This window comes from Drosophila albomicans, chromosome X (genome assembly GCF_009650485.2).
Source record: "Drosophila albomicans strain 15112-1751.03 chromosome X, ASM965048v2, whole genome shotgun sequence".
Classification (NCBI taxonomy): domain Eukaryota; kingdom Metazoa; phylum Arthropoda; class Insecta; order Diptera; family Drosophilidae; genus Drosophila; species Drosophila albomicans.
In genome coordinates, this window is record NC_047627.2 from 7,648,830 (window position 1) to 7,667,437 (window position 18,608).

General features: G+C 39.0%; 1 protein-coding gene across 5 annotated transcripts in view; it reads right to left on the reverse strand.

The window, feature by feature from the left end:
- Positions 1-214: 214 nt before the first annotated feature.
- The window catches only part of LOC117570830 (putative uncharacterized protein DDB_G0286901), a 44,262-nt gene continuing 25,868 nt past the window's right edge, over positions 215-18,608 (reverse strand). For 4 of the 5 annotated variants that reach the window (XM_034253051.2, XM_034252735.2, XM_034252816.2 and 1 more), the window contains exons 2-3: positions 13,358-13,738; positions 215-3,119 (exon numbers count right to left, since the gene is read on the reverse strand). In XM_034253051.2, the coding sequence (XP_034108942.1) occupies positions 1,075-3,119; positions 13,358-13,738 (2,426 nt within the window). In that variant the 3' untranslated portion in view covers positions 215-1,074. Of the gene's footprint in view, positions 3,120-13,357; positions 13,739-13,828; positions 13,948-18,608 lie in introns of those variants that run through there. The other variant, XM_034252973.2, reaches the window with a different exon arrangement.

The following is an 18,608-nucleotide window of genomic DNA, read 5'->3' on the forward strand; positions in this document are numbered from 1 at the left end:
AAAAAAAACATATAGTATGTAAAGATATATATGAGATGCTTCATTCGTATTTAACTCTGAACTCTGGTGAACAGCAAATGGAGTGACTTCTTTTACATAAAATTTTGTCGAATCGTGTGTAAATATAGTTTCTATAAGTTTCTAGTTTAATATTTTATTTGATTTTGTTTGTTATTGTTTGTTATACTTTTTCTTCATCCTCTCTTCCTCTCTCTTCTTTTTTTGCATTTTCTTTTTGTATTGTATTTTGTATTTTCTTTTTTTTGTTTGTTTGTTGTTTGTAAATATGTGAGAAAGTGAAAAAAACATCACAGCTAAAACTTCAGTACATTTTTCTTGTGGTTCGAAAACAAAATTAATTAATAATAATAAAAAAAAAACCAAAACAAAAAAAAAAAAACAAAATGTGTGTGTGTATATAATTTCTTTATAAATATATGCTTACAAATCGTAATTGATGTGTGTGTAAATGTGTATGTGTATATGTATGTACGGAGATACATGCATACACATATACACATCGATACACGTCAGATGGTCAAGAGTTCTCTTTGTTGTTGTTGTTGTTGTTATCTTGTATGCATGTCTACTGTAATTATATATCATCAATTGTCGCGTTTTTCTTTTCCTTTGTTTTCTTTCTTTTCTTTTCTGTTCGTCTTCTTTTCTTTTTTTTTTATCGATAAGCAACATCATTTTGTCATTTCTGTTTTTGGGCGTTTCTTTTCTTGCTCTCTCCTCAGGTTTTGGTTTCGGTTTTTCTCTTTTTTTTCTTCTGGATTTCGACACTCTTGTTGTTGTTTTGTGAAGGAGACGCGATCTCGAAACAAATCTAAAAACTACATACATACTATGCGAAACGGCTTACAGACTACACAAGTACTTTGCTGGCCTCCCTCTCCCTCTCCCCGTCCCCTCCCTCACCCCGTTCCTATCTGCGCTGCTGATGCCAAGGATGTCCCCCATATACACACATATATATATATATATTTTCATCCCCTCTCCCCCATTGTCCCCATTTTTACCCACCCATCAGCACATCCTCAATTCCGGCTCCGTCTCAGCTGCTCCGGCCTAATCCTCCCAGCTGCCATCGGAGTCGAGTTCGCAGCGTACACGCCACAGCATCAGCTCCATGCAGGCGCGCGAATCCTCGAAGCTGCTGTGCCCGGTGGCGCCGTCGCCGCTCTGAATCTCGCGATTCAAATGCGTTTTGGTCAGATGGCGGAGCGCACGACGATACGGAAAGCCGCTGGAATGGGGGAAAGCGATCGATGTGTCGATCAGTGTGTTGTGCACCAGACGCAGGGCGCGCAAATCATTGTCGAGCCCATGGCCAATCAGTATGGTGTCCGCATCGATCAGCTCGAGCAGATCGCGTTGCACTTCGGCGAGCGTCTTGACGCCGCACGACTTGAGATCCTTGGCCGTCACACCCGAATAGCGTGTGTTGTAATCGACAATGTCCGCATCGGGTCGCACATAATGCTCGTACACCAGCTGCCCATTGAGAGCAACCAGCGACACCTTGGTCACATCGAGACCGCGACCCGTGTAGCTCATCTCACAGTCGAGCGCATAGACAGCTCGCGTTTGCGTCTGTCCGTTGGCGTTGCCGTTAGCGTTGGCCCGAGGTCGTGTGTGGACAAAGTCCCGATACGGACCATTCACACCGACCACCGATCCGGTCCACACGTGCAACTCATGCCGAGTGCAACCGATGTCGCTCTCATCACTCGAACTGCAACAGGTCCAGCGACTGACCCAGGCGCTGCCATCGTAGCACCGATGATACTTGCCCCAATGATAGCTGCACTCGTCACGGGTCAAATACTGTCCGCTCAGCTCATCGACGAGGAAATCCTGTTTGCAGCGCACACATTGCTTGGCCAAACTGCGTTCCTCTTCGGGTGCTGCATCGTAGTTGCAATAGAGTTCGTTCGATGATTCGCATTCACTGCCGCTCCATTCCCCGGCCGATTCCGAGTCAAGGGAACGCGGCGAAATGTTGCCCGAATCGGTGGATGTGCTCGCCTCGTTGCCGCTGCCGCTGCTGAGGCTGCTGCTGCTCGTTGGCTCCTCCTCAAAGTTGTTGGTGTTGAGACCGTCGTGGCAATTGATCACGGTCATCACCGTTTCGGTGACGGCCATGCAATGCGCTGCAGCGAAACTCATGTGCGGCAAACACTTGAAGATCTCGATGGCGCCCTCGTGGACAACGCTCTCGACGGGAAAGCCGTAAACGCGCAACAGATGCGGTTCAATGAGATAGCGTTGCAGTTGCTGTTGCAGCGCCGCATCATCGAGTTCGATGTGTTCGTATTGTCTCAATGGTGGCACCAAGAAGTTCGCATTCTGTCTGTAAATCTTGTGTTGGTTGCGCGACCAGCTGCTGGTTGCTGCTGTGCTGTTCAAGCTGTGGCTGCTGCTGTTGCCGCTGCTGCTGCTGCTGTTGGGTGAACTGCCCGGCGAGCTAAGCGCCGATGAGGAGTTGCTGCCACCGCTGCTGCTGCTGTAGTTGCCACTCGATTTGGTCAAGCTGTTCACATTGCTGTTGCTGCTGTGGTGGTGGTTGTTGCTGTTGTGGTTGCTGCCGCTGTGGTGGTTGTTGCCAGCTGGTTTGCCGTTGCCGCCGCCGCTTTGGCATTTCGTTTGCTTCGACTTGTTGTTGCTTCCACTGCTGCTGCTGCTGCCACGCTTTTGATTGCCGCCGCTGTTGCAGCTGGCGCTGTTGCGCCACTTGCCCTGCTTGCTGCTGCTGCTGCTGCACTTGCCGCCACTCGCCTTGGCTGTCGCCTGCTGCTCCAGTGGCTGCTGCTGCACCTGTGACTGCTGCCCCTGTACTTGCCCCGGCACCATGGCTGGTGTCCTGTTCAGCGACTGCTTGAACGCTGACTGCGCCTTCTGCTGTCGCTTCGAGCGCGACTTGCCACCGCTGTTGTTGCCACCGCCAGCAGCTGCATTGTTGCCACTTCCACTTCCTCCGTTAGCACCGCCTGAGCCTGAGCGATTCGACTTCGACTTGCCCGAGTGCTCGTCACTCGAGTTGATGTCCTCGCTGGTCGCCTCGCTGCTGGTGCTATTCCGATGCCCCGGATTGTGCTGCCCCAGAAATTTCTCTGCAATTAACGAGACAAAACAGAAGAACGCAAATTAGTTGTGCATAACTAAAAACTAAACAAAAATCGAGAATTGCAATTGCGCATTTACAAAGGTGCAGACAAGTTGTACTTTTGCTTATACAAGTATTAATTAAAATATTTCACTGAAATTCTTTTAACCGATTGATGAATAGCTAAAAATTGCCTTAAGGCCTGGCTCTGGCTTATCTCATTGCAATAAGGAATTGTGTTGGTTATTTAAATAAATAATAATAAAGTTCAAGCGATTTTCTAAATTTAAAATAATACAGAATTCATTTTTATCAAGTAGAAAATTATAATTTATAATTCCAAATAATAAACATGATTTTCTTCTTTATTTATTATGCAGTTTTATGTTTTATGGCAATTCGAATTTCTTCTTGTAATTTTGAAGTTATATTTAATATTAATAAACATAATTTTCTTTTTTATATTATGCATTTCAATTCTTGTGAATTTAAATGTGTAAATACAAAATGATAACGAATATTTTATTTTGTTATTATGAAGTTTAAATGCAATTCGAATATAGAACTTACAAAATTCTTGTAAATTTCAAATTAAAGTTCAAAATAATAAAAATGCTTTATGTTAGTCTCTTTTTTGTTCATTTTGAAACTAGTTTAGTTTTGGTTTATAATTTAACTTTATATATTTCAACTCTTTACATTAATATTTAAGACAAAAAAACAAAACATTAAATTGGTTTGTTATATATTTTCAACTCTTTTTATAATCGTTTAAATTGTATTAATTCGATTAAAATGCAAATTTCGATTTTAAGAAAATGCTACTTCATTTTGGAACTAGTTTTTTTTCGCTGGCTAATAAACCTAAAAAATTTAAATTCAACAAATTCCCAATTTAATTTGAAGTTTCGCATTAAATAACTTGTTCTAGTTTTTAACTTGCATTTTGTTTTAATACTAAAACACATCAAATGCATTTTAAATTTGAATAGAACTCTTTTTATTTTTGGGAAATTGAAATTATGTATTTATTTATTTATTTATTTGTGTATTCTTTGGCAGGTGTAGTAAATTGAGTTGACGTCAATTTACGTTGCTAATTTGTGCTCTGCTGATAACGTAGAGCGTGCGATTATGCGTATGTTGTGTGTGTATTGAATACACACACACACACACACACACACACGCACATGTGTTATGCTGTGTGTGTCTTATCAGTGCGCTGGCGATCGTTGCTGGGCCACGTGCTTTTCGCCTTTTTACGTATACTTAATATTTATTTTGTTTATTTATTCACCGCAAATGTGTGCTCAGCCCTTGGATACCCTGTAATCTCTAAGTTAGAGGGTATATTATTGTTGAGTTTCATTTCTGTTTGTATTCTTTTTTCGAAATTTAAACTTGTAAGCTGTTTGGCTTTGTTCTTGCTTTCAATTTACAGGGTATGTGTGTGTCGAGCACGCTGGCTTTATTGAGCGGAAGCTACGCATGACTGGAAGATGGCAGATTGCGTTTGATTTGCGACCCGTGGCTCGTGTACGCTGTGTGTTTTCATCTGTTGTTCTCCATTGTTTTTGTTTTTATTGTTATTATTTATTCTTTTTTTTTTGTGGCTAATAAAAATTTCAAGTCCCTAGAAGTGCGGGCAAAGGCAAGGGGCGAAGGGGGGGACACAAGTGGCAGCAGCTATTACAAATACGAGTATTACTCATTATCAACATAATTATTATAAATAAATTTGTGACTTCCGCATCGAGCGAGAGAAGAGAGCCAGAAAGACAGAAAGAGAGAGAAAGAGGCGTGGCGTTGTCAAGCGAACTTGTCGCTTGAATTGATGCGATGGGGGGGAAGGGCAAAAGGGAAGCTTATAAGGAGGAGGAGGGGGAGGAGGAGGGGGAGGGGGACGTGCTTTAAACTCGTTTCAGCAACACGACACGTGGCAAATCTCTGATTTATGCCGAAAACATTAAAAATCTACAAAAAAATTTAAGAGAAAAGCGAGAAAAGAACAAGTTCCAAGTTCAGGTTCAGGTTCAGGTTCAGGTTGTGATATCTCTCTCAGCTATCTCAGCTATCTAACTAGCTTGTGCATTGTTATTTCATTGTTGTGTTGCCGCATTGTTGTTCATTCCATTTGACAAAAGGCAATGATGAGGCTGCTGCTGCTATCTGCGCAATGCATTTTTGCTGCCCGCTCTCGTCGCTGTGTTGCTTCCTATTTGCAATGCCAATTTGTAAAGTTTTTCTCGCTTCCTCGCTCGACAAATTGCTTGAACGCATTTCCTCAATCGACTAAAGTCAACACACAAATGAGAAGAGCAATCGGAGAGGAGGGGAGGGGAGGGGACTGAGCTTGAGTTTGTTGACACACGACGCTGAAGGACATTTGGTTGTTGTTAGCGCCGATTTGGCAGCAGCAGCAACAGCAACAGCAGCAGAAGCTGCACGTGAGCTGAAACAGCAATTGGCCCTAGACGAAGCGGCAAATTTCTTTGCCTTAAATCACGCATACGCCGCGGTGGCACAGACTACAGAAGCAATTATTGTTTACATATGTGCAACACGTACTTAAAACATACTACAAACAAAATGTACACGGCAAACTGTTTGGGCCCAGCAGCGATTAGATAAACGACGAGCTTCCCTCACACACACATAGTCGAACACACACTTGAACACACCCTCAGGTCAATGTGGTATTGCTTTATCAGAGGGGCGCACACAAACACGCGCCAAAATCTTCAACAACCTTGAAAATCTATATGAAAATATATATACAAACACATACATATGTATATGGAGATATAGTCACATGTGATTAAAACGTAAACACAACATAATTATGCGAGGTGCGTTCCACATTTATACGCAGAGACCAACAGCCAACAAACCCAACAACTAACAACTAAACAACTTATAAGCCATAAGCCTTAGCGCAAAGCACATGGCAAACAAGTCACCGCAATCACATGCTGGATTTTGTCACCAAGCACAAACAACACATGATGGGCAGCACTGTTTGAACTGCGAAGCATATTGGCAGCACTTGTCGCAGCATGTAACCAAGAGAAAACGAAATTGTCAGCACTTGCAGAAGAAGCACTTTTGGCAGCACTTTCTATCGACTTGACTTGTTATCAAATCAGTTTAACATCTTGCCGTTAACTAACTTGAATGCAAAGAAAAAACGTGAGTTAGAAACTAATGTTCAAATTGTGCATATTTAACATGCATATGAGAAAAAACTATAATGTTATTTGTTGATAATGCTTTAGCTTTATGACTTTGACTTTTCGACGCTTGCATAATTATTTTGCTATCGATCAGAACATCTGAAAGTGAAGATATGAAAATTGTATTTTTAACAGAATGATAAAAGTCTTATAGAGTATTATCGAGATCTGATTAATGTCATTCTAGATTAAGAGATGCCAAAGCAAAGTCATTTAAATGAGCTTACAATAGATTTGCCATTTGCATAACTTGGCAAATGTTACAAAACCCCAGCGACAACAACAACAGCAACAACAACAGCGACGACGTCGACGACAATGAGAACTATTGAAAGTCCCTGATAAGATTGCAAAAGGCGAATTAAATGTGGCTACTGTGTGCGAGAGCGTTGCCGATTTGCTCGATGATAATCTATGTGTAAATATGTGTGTGTGTGTGTGTGTGTTTGTATATATAACAAATTCAAAGTAACTATATAACAGCATACACCACACTTTTATATACGCACTATATAATTTGGCTTACTGCGTGAATAACAAAATAACAAAAAGAAACACTGAGCAAAGAAGCTCGACACTGATCACTCATTAGATACTCTTCTCTTGCAATTGTTGTGAAATGTTTTGAGTTAACTTTCGACATTTGTTTTGTTTAGCTTTTTTGCGTGTAATGCGTGATTATCAAATTCTTAAGAAAATTCGCGAAATATTATAATCTCAGTGGTTGATCGGTATACCCGATCTGTGTACGACATTTGCAGGGTAGTTAGTTTGGGAACCTGTGCGCTTTGAGGCGTGAAATGAAAAAGTGCATGCAAATGATTTAGACTATGATATAATTTAATTGTATTTTCATATATATTTAATTTCATATTTGTTTTCACTAATTAGCAACTAGGCCCAGACCCAGTCAAACCCTTCAATTAAATGTTTAAACTAAGAGAGAGAGAGAAACACTAATATCAACAATTATTCGAGCAATTCTCACGTGAAAATTGTATTAACTATGATCATTGAATGTAGTAAATTTCCTCAATTTGTGCACGCTTTCTGCACATTACTTGAAAATCAGTTGCCGGGCAGCGGGCACAGCGATAAGATGTCTTGCCAATACCCTGTGTCTGCAACTGGCAACAGTCGAAATCGAGTCGAAACCGAAAACAGAAACAGAAACACAAACCACAAAAGCTAAAGAGCCCCATCGACTGTCTGTAGTTGTCGTCGTCAAGTGGTCGCTTGTGTTTTTCGCTGTGTTTCCATGCCTCTAATCAGCATTCAGTTGCTACGAGCCGCCCCTGACGGCTATCCCCAAAAAAGAAATTCGAATAAATAAATCAAGCAAGCACTAAACAGCATGACAAATCGTAGACACTTCATTTCATTTCAGTTGTTGCTGTCGCAAGCAGCTTTTGCAGCGTTTGTGCTAGCTGACTGCTATGACACGCGCGAAGACCATCACACAGATGTCTGGCTGTGGCAAGCAGCTTTTTAGCGTTTGCAGCTGACAGCTATGACCGTTCAATTGACCCAGTTTAACTTCAAGCATAGAACAGACTATTATCAATTGATTCAGATTTAATTGATTGTGTAAGAAATGTTCATTCAATGATCATCATCATCATTATCATCTTCTTTGGCTGCTGCACAATTGTGTGAGCGACTCTCGGTTGGCCTTCAAGGTAAGTGGCATTGCCAAATGGCAAAAGTAGCTGAGCAGCGCTTCCTGTGCGCCGGCCCTAGGCCAACACAAGAGTCCACAGTTCAAATAAAAAATAAACACAAACACAAAAACAACAAACAAGCAGACGAACCATCAAACTTTTAACTAAATAAAAAAAAAGCGAAATAAACATGCGACAAGTCGCAAAGTTAATGGTCATATACATATATACACATGTAGATATGGGAATGGTTATGGTTATGTTAATGTTTATGCAACTATCCAAGTGTGTGTGTGTGTGTGAGTGTGTGTGTGTTGTACGTGACAATGTGTTGTACTTTGGCAATAGGCTCGCTTGAAATGTTAACTAATATGAATATGATTTTGATTTATTAATGAAACTGGTCAAGCACAACAACAGACAACAAATTTGCTGATGCACGTCAAGCTACCCTAGAACTAGATAATTTATAAGTAATAGCATTTTAATAATAATAATAATAATAATAATAATATTTTATGAAAGTTTTCAGAATTTAGTTAAATTTCTTTTACTCAGCAATTTAGAAGAACACTTTCAGAATTTCTTCAAATTTTGTTTGTATTTTCAGTTTTTCTCTTTCTTTTGATTTCTAAAATGTGCAGTTTATAATGTGCATTAAAGAATTTTCTTAAATTTCCTTTACTAAACATTTTTTTAAGCAATTAATAAGAAAAGTTTTAGAATACCTTAAAATTTGGTTTCTAATTTCAGCTTTTTTGATCGCCTATCGCAGCTTGTAGTGTTTTACAGGGTATTTGAACAAAAAAAACTATGCATGCCAAATGGCCATTGAGGTCAAAGCGCCAAGAGGCGACGACAACACCAAAAACAACAACAACAACAACATCGACAACGATGTCAGATTTAATAGGCAATTCGCTAAAATGCGAGCCGTAAAAAGTTGGCAATGCATAATACGAGTACAATCTGTATAATTTGAGTAAGCGCGTGTAAGGTACTACGACCACCTCCCCCTCCATAACCATATGGTAATACTATATATGCATATATGGAAAACAAAACTGACTTTTCTTGGCTGTGTGTGTTGCACGCAATCTTTGAGCGTTGTCACGAAAGGGTTCTCTCTCTTGGCTCCCTTATTACTCTCCAATCTAGATAATGTCTGGTGCAGAGATTACATTACATATGCATAAAGATAATAGCAGTCAACCTAATAGATACTTGAGCACACACAATAGACAACACAATTGTTCTTCCGGGGTATTACAATGCAATATTTTCTGTCGGTGGTTCTAGAATATGTGCTTTAGCATAGTATAATTATCTTTTGCAGAGAGAGATCTGTATCTGTGTGCGATCTTTGATCGCGATCTCATCATCATTATGTTTGCGTTAAGCGTCTCTCAAAGGCAAAACGGGTTAACCTTGGCCATTGCCAGCGGCAAGCAACGAGACAAGACCCAGACAGACAAGTGCAGAGAACTCACGAGATTCGAGACGGTGTCTCAGTCTCAGAGTCTCAGAGACTGGGACAGAGCTTTGCTTTTGAAGTGGGCATCAAAGGAAATTACGTTTGACGGGCCGCGCGTACACAAACGAAGAAGAATTGAGCGTTTAATAGGTTAATAATGCGACTGCTGCTGCTCGGCCATTGTATCTGTATCTTATACGATGTATCTGAATCTGTTTCTGTATGCCACACCGTTAGCTGCTCTCCACATTCCACATTGTCTGGGAGTTGCCACTAAAAAAGGTAAGCGAAATGAGTTCAAGTTTTTCTGCCTCAAACCCACAAACAGTAGGCTGAGATACAAATGTATCTTTTCTATGATTTATCTCGTATCTATATGGGATTTTTGTAAAACCGCCTAACCTTATTATGATGCAACGAGGCGTGAATTGTGCGGCGGCGACGACGGCGGCTGCAATGGATAAATAATCGCATCACACACACATTTTGGCGTCTTGGCCAACTTGGCAATGGCTTAATTACATTGCCGCACAAGGTGAACCATAAAAAATACGTTTACGTTAATTAGATATTGGTTAACTCGCGATCTGTATTACGGAAGAGGAATCTCGAATAACGCTTTTTGCGCATGTTCTTTAAACATTTACAAAACATTATTGAGTTCAGTTGTTTTCGAAAATGAAAATCAACTCCAAGTGCTAATCAATGACAAAACAAAATGACTTATGTAATTGGCGCTTAGTCGGGGGCAAATCTATAAACTGATTATTGTTGTTCACTTGGCTATATCAGTTGGAGGCGTCGACGTCGTTTGCCTTTAAGCGGTTTTCTGGCTTTTATTTTGTGCGTTTTTCTATTTCAGTTAGTTGAGATACCACAACAAACGGAACAACTATAAAAAAAATAAAATATAATAATACTGGGAAGAGAGACTCGAGAGATCTCTCAATGCTAATCAGCTGATTCTACGACTATTGCGTCTTAAGTTCTTATTGCTATTATTGCTGTTGACATTGCTATAAATAAATGCTATAATAAGCGCGCATATAACACACGAAACGCTTTACAAATAATGCTGGAAAGTTTTGGCTTTACGATGAAGTGAAAAGCTTAAAAGTAAGGAATATGAAATACTCTTTGGATACTCCCAAAAATAATTGCTTTTAGACTCAACAGCTGGAAAAAAGTTGCTCAAGATTAGTAAGAAATGGTTCGACCACGAAGGTTTTCCCCCCTTATTATTTGGAAATCATAAAAAATATTATAAACGCTTTTTCGCTTGATATCAGCCCTAATAAGTAAGTCTTATCTTGTTAGCTAGCTATCTCACTCAATCTTTGCCATATCTATCTCTGTCTAACGCGCTGTCAATACTTAATTCCGTGTCGAACATTTCCATTCCCAGATTTTTGTTGTTGTTGTTGTTGTTTTTTTTTTTTTTTTATTGAGTTAGATTGGGAAGCTTTCTCGCATCACGCTTTTTGTTTATTTGTTTAGCTAATGAAGTTTTTTTTTTTTTAGTTGGCTATTTTTGTTGCTGTTGTCGAACTGCTTTTGCCATTCTTTGACCATCTTCTTTCGAACTGAATTTTAATTGATTCCCCTCAACGGAACGCAATGAAAGCGAAAGTCGAACCAGAAGCGAAGCGCCTCTTGACATAATCGACTGGAGGTGTGTGTGTGTGTGTGTTTAGTATGTAGATTCAACTGTGTGTATGTGTGTGTGTGTGCCTCACGACATTCATTAAGGCTTAAGCGAAGATTTCCTGCAATTTTCTTATTTATGAGTCTAGAGTGCAATTGAAATATGGAAATGGAAATGCCGCAAGCGAGGTCTCAAAATAGTTGCGCGAATCAGCGAAGAAAGCAAAAAAAAAAATATACAAAAAGACCCGCACATGAGGTTACATATATATATAACTATAAGTATAGCTATAGCTATTGAGGTGTCCTTGTCTTATCGCCGCAATAAAAGTAACAAAAAAAACCCAAAATCCCAAGTTCCTACTTGTCACTTTAATTAAATATTCTTATGCACTTAACTAACCAGCAACTACTTGGGCTTACATATTTGAACAGCCAAAGGGAGAGCGAGAGACCCACCTGAAGAGCCCTTTTTGAGAAATCAATGCCTCTCGAGTGGGCAAAGGCTGTTATTATGATTATTATTATTATGGGGCACCCAGATAGCGCCACTTTCAAATAATAATACTCAGAGCTATAGATAAAGGTACCCCACAACACTCGTATATCAAAGCAAATAATTGTAAAATGATTGTGGGCTGCGCCACCTCAAAGACGAAACTGCGTCTTCAATTTTTCATACTCCTTTATGACATCGCCGACCCATATACAGGGTGTTTTTGTAGTATTTTTGATATATTTTGCTTTTATTCAAAATGGATAGCGGGTATCTCACAGTCGAGCACACTCGACTGTGGCTTTCCTACGTGTTTTTTAATTGAAATAACCACACAACTTTGATTCAGCCGATAAATCACCCAAAGATATTTATAAATGTAGTACTATATGCATACACCAAATATAGCCTTTGGTACATTTTAGTATTTTTGCGGTCTTTTTGAGGTTCCTCATATGTGGTACTATATCCATATATACTAAATATAGCCTTCGGTATATTTTAGTATATTTATAATTTATTTTCACTTAGTTATATTTGTTATTCTATGGTATATTTAAAATGTAGTATTATATATATCCCATATACCAAATATAGCCTTTGGTACATTTTAGTATTTTTGCGGTCTTTTTGAAGAATATGGTTTTCTTTTTTTTAGGTTCCTCATATGTTGTACTATATCCATATATACTAAATATAGCCTTGGGTATATTTTAGTATTTTTATAATTTATTTTCACTCACGTTATATTTTGTACTATATGGTATACTTAAAATGTAGTATTAGAACCATATACCAAATATAGTCTTTGGTACATTTTAGTATTTTTGCGGTCTTTTTGAAGAATATGGTTCTTTTTTTAGTTTTCGCACTTAATGGAATTGAGATAACATTGATTCACTCGATAGATCTCCCAATGAGATTTATTTGGTGAACAAATTATGTATTACATGTTTGTCAATATTGTAAAAATCAAGTATTTGATGTTGTTTGTATTCATCACACTGGGATCTATTATTTGTTCTCTTGTTATTCCTATATTTAACCCGCTAAGCTAATTAAAGAAAATTATAAATTGAAAAAATTACTACTTTGATAATTTCAAATATACCAAAATATTCCGACTAATTACTGCGCATCTTGAACTTAACTGAGATCAAGGAAATTTTCTTAGACTACGCGTTTTTTTCCTAGCTAAAAACTCAAATTGTTATTTTTAATTTTTCCATCCGAAGAACTTATCTGGCCAACACCCAGACACACACACACACAGAGACACACACAAATCAGCCGATTCATTCGTGAGTGGCCCAGCGATAAGAGTTTGTTTTGATCAATCTGTCAGCATACTGCTAGCGATCACTGTTGTGACCAGCTGCTGACCTAATAAATGGAAGACGAGTGCCTAATTAAAACAGCCAAAAAAAAAGAGAGTGCACGGAAAGAAAAGTATCCAAAAATTGAGTCAAAACTCAACACAGTTTATCGCTGAGTGTGTGAGTGTTTTTGAGTGTATTCATTTTGCTGTCCAAATATATTTATATACAAAGCTCTGATTAAGATACGTTTGGAGAAATCTGACGATGACGTTGGCAAGTATGCCAAATGATTCATGGTGTGAATGGCGCGCGATTTGCTTGGAATTTTATAAGCGGCAACAAATTGTGAATCAGCTATAGTTGTTGTTGTTGCTGGCACGCTTCTTAGTGATGTAATTTGTTAGTGTTTTGCACTCACCTTCGATGCATGAAGAAGTTACGAAGCGATGCCAGGACTGTGCATCGGCGCCGGCAGCGACAACATTCGATCGCTTCTGTTGCAAGTTGTAGGCGGCATTTCCAGCTTCATGCCGCTTGTTGTTGTTGTTGTGGTTGTTGTAGCGAGCCTTGCGTGTTGCATTGTTGCTCTTGCTGCCACTGTTGTTGTTGTTGTTGCTGTTAGTCTGTTGATAACTGTTGGCAATTGTTGCTGCTGCTGCTGCTGTTGCAGCTGTTGCTGCTGTGGCATTGCCAGCTGTTGTGCCAGCTGCTATGTTGCCATTGGCATATTTCTGTGTGCAACGCTTGCCACCGCTGTTGTTGTTGTTGCCATTGTTGTTGTAGCGCTGCATTTTGTCATCTGGAATGAAAAAGAGAGCGACGAAAAGTGAGTATACAAAATTGTTATCAAATGTTTTATTCTTATTTTGCTGCTGCTGCTGCTGCTTACAAATCTTTTGCAGTTGCATTTGCCACAGATCGTCGAGGTACATGAGATGCATGTTGTTTGTTTAAAGCACATTAAAAAACAATAAATAATATTTATATTTGTTATGGTTGAGATACGTTGCGATTTTTGCGCGCCCGTTTGCACTTGCAGTTCGAATCAAACTAAACGCCACGATTAGCGACGAGCGCGATATAAACAACAATAAAAAACAACAACAACAACAATCGGGGCCAGTTAAAAGCGCAAGCAAAGACAAGGAGAAAAAACAACATCGAATACTACGAAAAAAACCCAGTACCCAGAACTCAAAACCCAGAGTCCAGTAATGCGATTCAATTCTCACTCTCTCGCCTATCGATGACGACACAGAGACTGACAGCGCGGGAATGAATCACCACAGAAATGAATCGACGACGACGACAACGACGATGACAACAGCACGCTTGATAAGTATGCGCACAGCTTGTTGTCTGTGAGTGGGGGAACTGCGGCTGAGCCAAAGCCAAAGGCAAAGCCCAAACCCGATTGAGCTTGGGGTAGAGCACGCGTTGTACATTCGTGTTCCCGTTGCTCTAGTTGCTGCACTCGCAGACATGTCGCTGCATGCACAAACTTGCACGTCACAATCACGGGTAAACCAGGCGAACGTCATTCAATAATTGTGTTTATTTATCGTATATCGGGTGGGGAGGGGGGCAAACAAAAAGCTCAAGTTTTATGTGTAGACAGAATGACTCCAAAAAGCACGCAGCAAAAAGATTACGAATTTCAAACATTGCGACTGCAAATTTAGTATTTGTTCAAATATTAAATGGAATAAACTGAATGAAAATATCAAGTGTCAAGTTCACACTTATAAATTCTTATAAATTTTGGTATGCAAAAATGTGGAGTTAAGAAATTCTACTAAATTCATAGACAGCGAAAGGTTAAAGTTAATTAGATGAATGGAAATGATATCATACGAAACTGTAAATTCTTTAATCTAATCTTGGCTTAACAAAATGTTGAGTTAATTGTATAAAAGCAAAACTGTGCGGTATTATTAGTTTTAAAATATACCAAATTTATATACCACAGAATACTAAAAATATACCAAACATACTGGGTATATTGATATAGCACAATATACCAAATGTTATACTGGGTATATTGATATAGTACAATATACTAAACATTTGGTATATTTCTATTAAGTTTGTGGTATATAAATATAACGTTTGGTATGTATTTATACCACTTGACATGTTTTTAGTATTTTTGCATTAAAAATATACCATATAGTGCACAATATACCAGATTGCCAGCCAAAGCTAATAAGATCAAGAATCAAGATATAGTTTATAGAGTCGGAGAAGCCTTCTTTTCCCTGTTACATACATTTCCTGAAGTGGAGAGTATCAAAAGGAGTAATAGAAATACAATATATATATATATATATATATATATATATATATATATATATATATATATATATGTGTCAAGTCAAAGCGAAATAAATTTTTAAATCCAATTCTTGCTTAAGAAAATATTAAGTTGAAAAATGGCAAAAACAAAAATGTTAATATTCAAGTAAAGCTGATTATTGGAAATGATATAATAAGACCATAAATAAAACAGCAAGCAGATGGATGCAGAAATACGATATGAGGATGGTGAAATGCAACAGCTGCTGATCGAGTTGATCGACGCAATAATACTATGTATTGAATAATCCGCCATATGCAAATGAAAACAAACAACGAATTGAAAGTTTCCAAAAATAAATACTCGAATCGAGTATTTTTAATTGTATTTTTATATGCGTATCGTTGATTCATTGAATTCCTGCCCTGCTGCTGTGGGGCTTCGGACTCGATTGAGTTGCATGCCACAACATACACATCAGCCAAAAATAGCCCCTAAAAAAAAAAAAAAGATTTGCTGATGCTGATGCTGGCAAGTACATAAATTTGGAGCTCATCAGTGCTGCCCCCGGATGCGAGCCACGCCCACATTTCAACTGACGCGCGATTTGCGATTCAGCATTCAGAGTTGCTTTCACTTCATTGGAATTTCTGCAATTTGTTTATGACTTTTGCTTAGAAATGCGCGAAAAATAACGGCACATAGCCGCTACTAACGCAAAAACGCACGTTTAATAAACAAAAACAACAGACGTGAAAAAAGTGCAGAGCACAAAAACAACAACAAACAGCTAAAGCAAGCAAGCTAGCAAAAAAAGTTCAAATACAAATACAAATAATGATACGAAGGAGGAAAACAAAAACAATCAACAGAATGACCAAATAAAACACAAAACAAAAAGGAGAAGAAAATAAAATTAAAGAAAACGAAAACAACCAAAAAAAAAAGAACCGAAAATTAAAAATTAAAATAAATACAAGAAAAAAGCAAGCCAAACGACTGAGACTACAATAAACAGGTACCAGCTCGTGCCTAGCGCCGCTCCATGTGATTGTCGTGTCTGTCCCACTGTCTGCGAATGTATGTGTGTGTGTGTTTGTGTGTGTGCTGCTTGTACCCCACCCACCACGCCTAGCTGCCGCCCCTGCAGCCGTCCATCTTCTTCGTCAGTCTTTGCCTTTTTTCATGATCTTTTTCTTTTTTTTTTTTTTTTCGCGCGCGCGCTTTTTGCCAATGTGAAAGATATACTTTGAAATTGTAGCGTAATTTTTGGCGAATTCGAAAAAATTTCAATTTCAAATTCAAAACAAAAGCAGCTCTTCCCTCTCCGCCGCTTATGTTAAATGATCACCGATCGCTCGCTTGCTAACTCCGGCCGGCAGTTATCGACCGTGATTTATGAAAGAAAACGACGGCGACGACCGATCGAATTGAAGCGATTATTCTTTTTTTTGTGTTGGTTGCTGCTTGAATGGGAATTGCGTAGTGCTGGCTGAAGAAAACAAAATAAGCAATAAAAAAACAACTGGTCACACTGCAATTCGACTACCCTCTATCATAAAATACCGATTACACTTTATGATGCATAACTAATTAATATTATCACATCTTCAGGCTCGCTTAACGTGTAAATCCCTCCCCGCCACAAAATGTAAATGAGCCGCAGCCAACTTAACTAGATGACTTTCAAGAAGCGCAGCCAACTTAATAAACGACCCAAATATTATCGTAAATATTATAAATAACACATTATTGGAAGCTGCGCCATTTCAACAGACCCCGCAAATTCCCCGCTGTGTGGTAGGGTATTACGAAGCGTGTTTTGTTTTTCGGGGGAAAGACAAAAATACAAAAAAGAAATAAAAACAAAAGAAAAAAACCGTTTTTGTATGCGAAATCAATGCAAAATCGACCATTAAAATGTGTCATAACTTTTGCAATTGATATCAGCGCGAGTTCGTTGAAACCGATCGATTGATCTACAGATACAAATACACATAACTATATATTAAGTACATATGTATATGGTTAAAAGAGCGAGAGATGGCAACCCTGGCAGGCAGTCAGCCAGGCAATTGGCGTTGCCAAAACGGAAATGCATCGCAATGCGATGCGATGCGGCGCGTGTTGCTATTTGTGGCAACACAGACACAGACACAGACACAGACACAGATACACACGCACACATACACATACAGCGAAAGACATTATCATCATTATTATTGCGATGACTTGACTGGCAAACCAAATGATCATTGGGCATCATTCATAAGTTTCCCATAGACTGTGACTTCTCTCAATGTGCCTGTGTGTGAGTGTGTGCGTGACCAAAGTTGAATGAATTCCACGAAGACGTAAACGAAGGCAACGACAACGACAACAACAGCAACAACAAAGCGAAGCCATCGAACCAAGCGCTCGAATTACAACAAGAAAAAAAGAAAAAGAGCAGAAGCTGCCGTTGGCAAAGAGAGGCGGACAAAAGTGTACAAGGAGGGGGGAGGAAGGGGAAAGGGGGCCAGACTGTGAACAGTGAAGTGAAGTGAAGTAAAGCGAAGCCAACAAAGGAGATCATTAAGGGAAGAGCGCACAAAAAGGAGACGCAGAAAATTGAGCAAAAAACGCGGCAATTTTTCGCATGGCAACACACACTCAACACAATATTGCAGATCATCATGATGAAGATCAAAGCAAATGATCATAATGATGACGATGATGAGCGCATGCGCGCACGTTTTCTACCGTCGCGTCTCCCTTTTGATCAACTTTGGCGCGCAATTGATATCAAGGACAATTTGCGACAGCGTGCCAAACGAAAAAGTTATACCCTATAGTATATTCTCTCATTGATGTTCGAGATTAGAAATTATGAATAGTTCAAAATGGTGAAGCTAGTTATCATAAGGAAATGCATTCCAACGATACAAACCTAAAACTGTTGAAAACTTACAACTGTTAAATGACAAATTAAACTATAACAAAAAAAAAAATTTTTAACAAAAATTTCTGAGCGGTTTTTATGACGCTGACTTGCGAATCTTTTTCGGCTTTGGACTCTGAACTCGAAAGGCATTTAGTTAGGAATTCAGTTTTGGACCCTAAACGAGTTTTTACTAAGCGTTTATGATTCTTATTATTTTTTTTTTTTTGGGAGGGGGGCCACAGAATACTAGACAAAATGGGTTTAATGCCTTCCATATGCTCTCTATCTCTCTCTTTTTTTTTATTCTAGGGGTGCTGAACTTCAAACTTGTTTCGCTTATTCGCAGTATTTTTTTTTTTTGGGGAGTTCAAGCGCACGTGGAATGTGATATTTAATGGCGAAACATAAATCTTGCATGAAATACTTGAGATTATTTGCTGGCAGTATGTA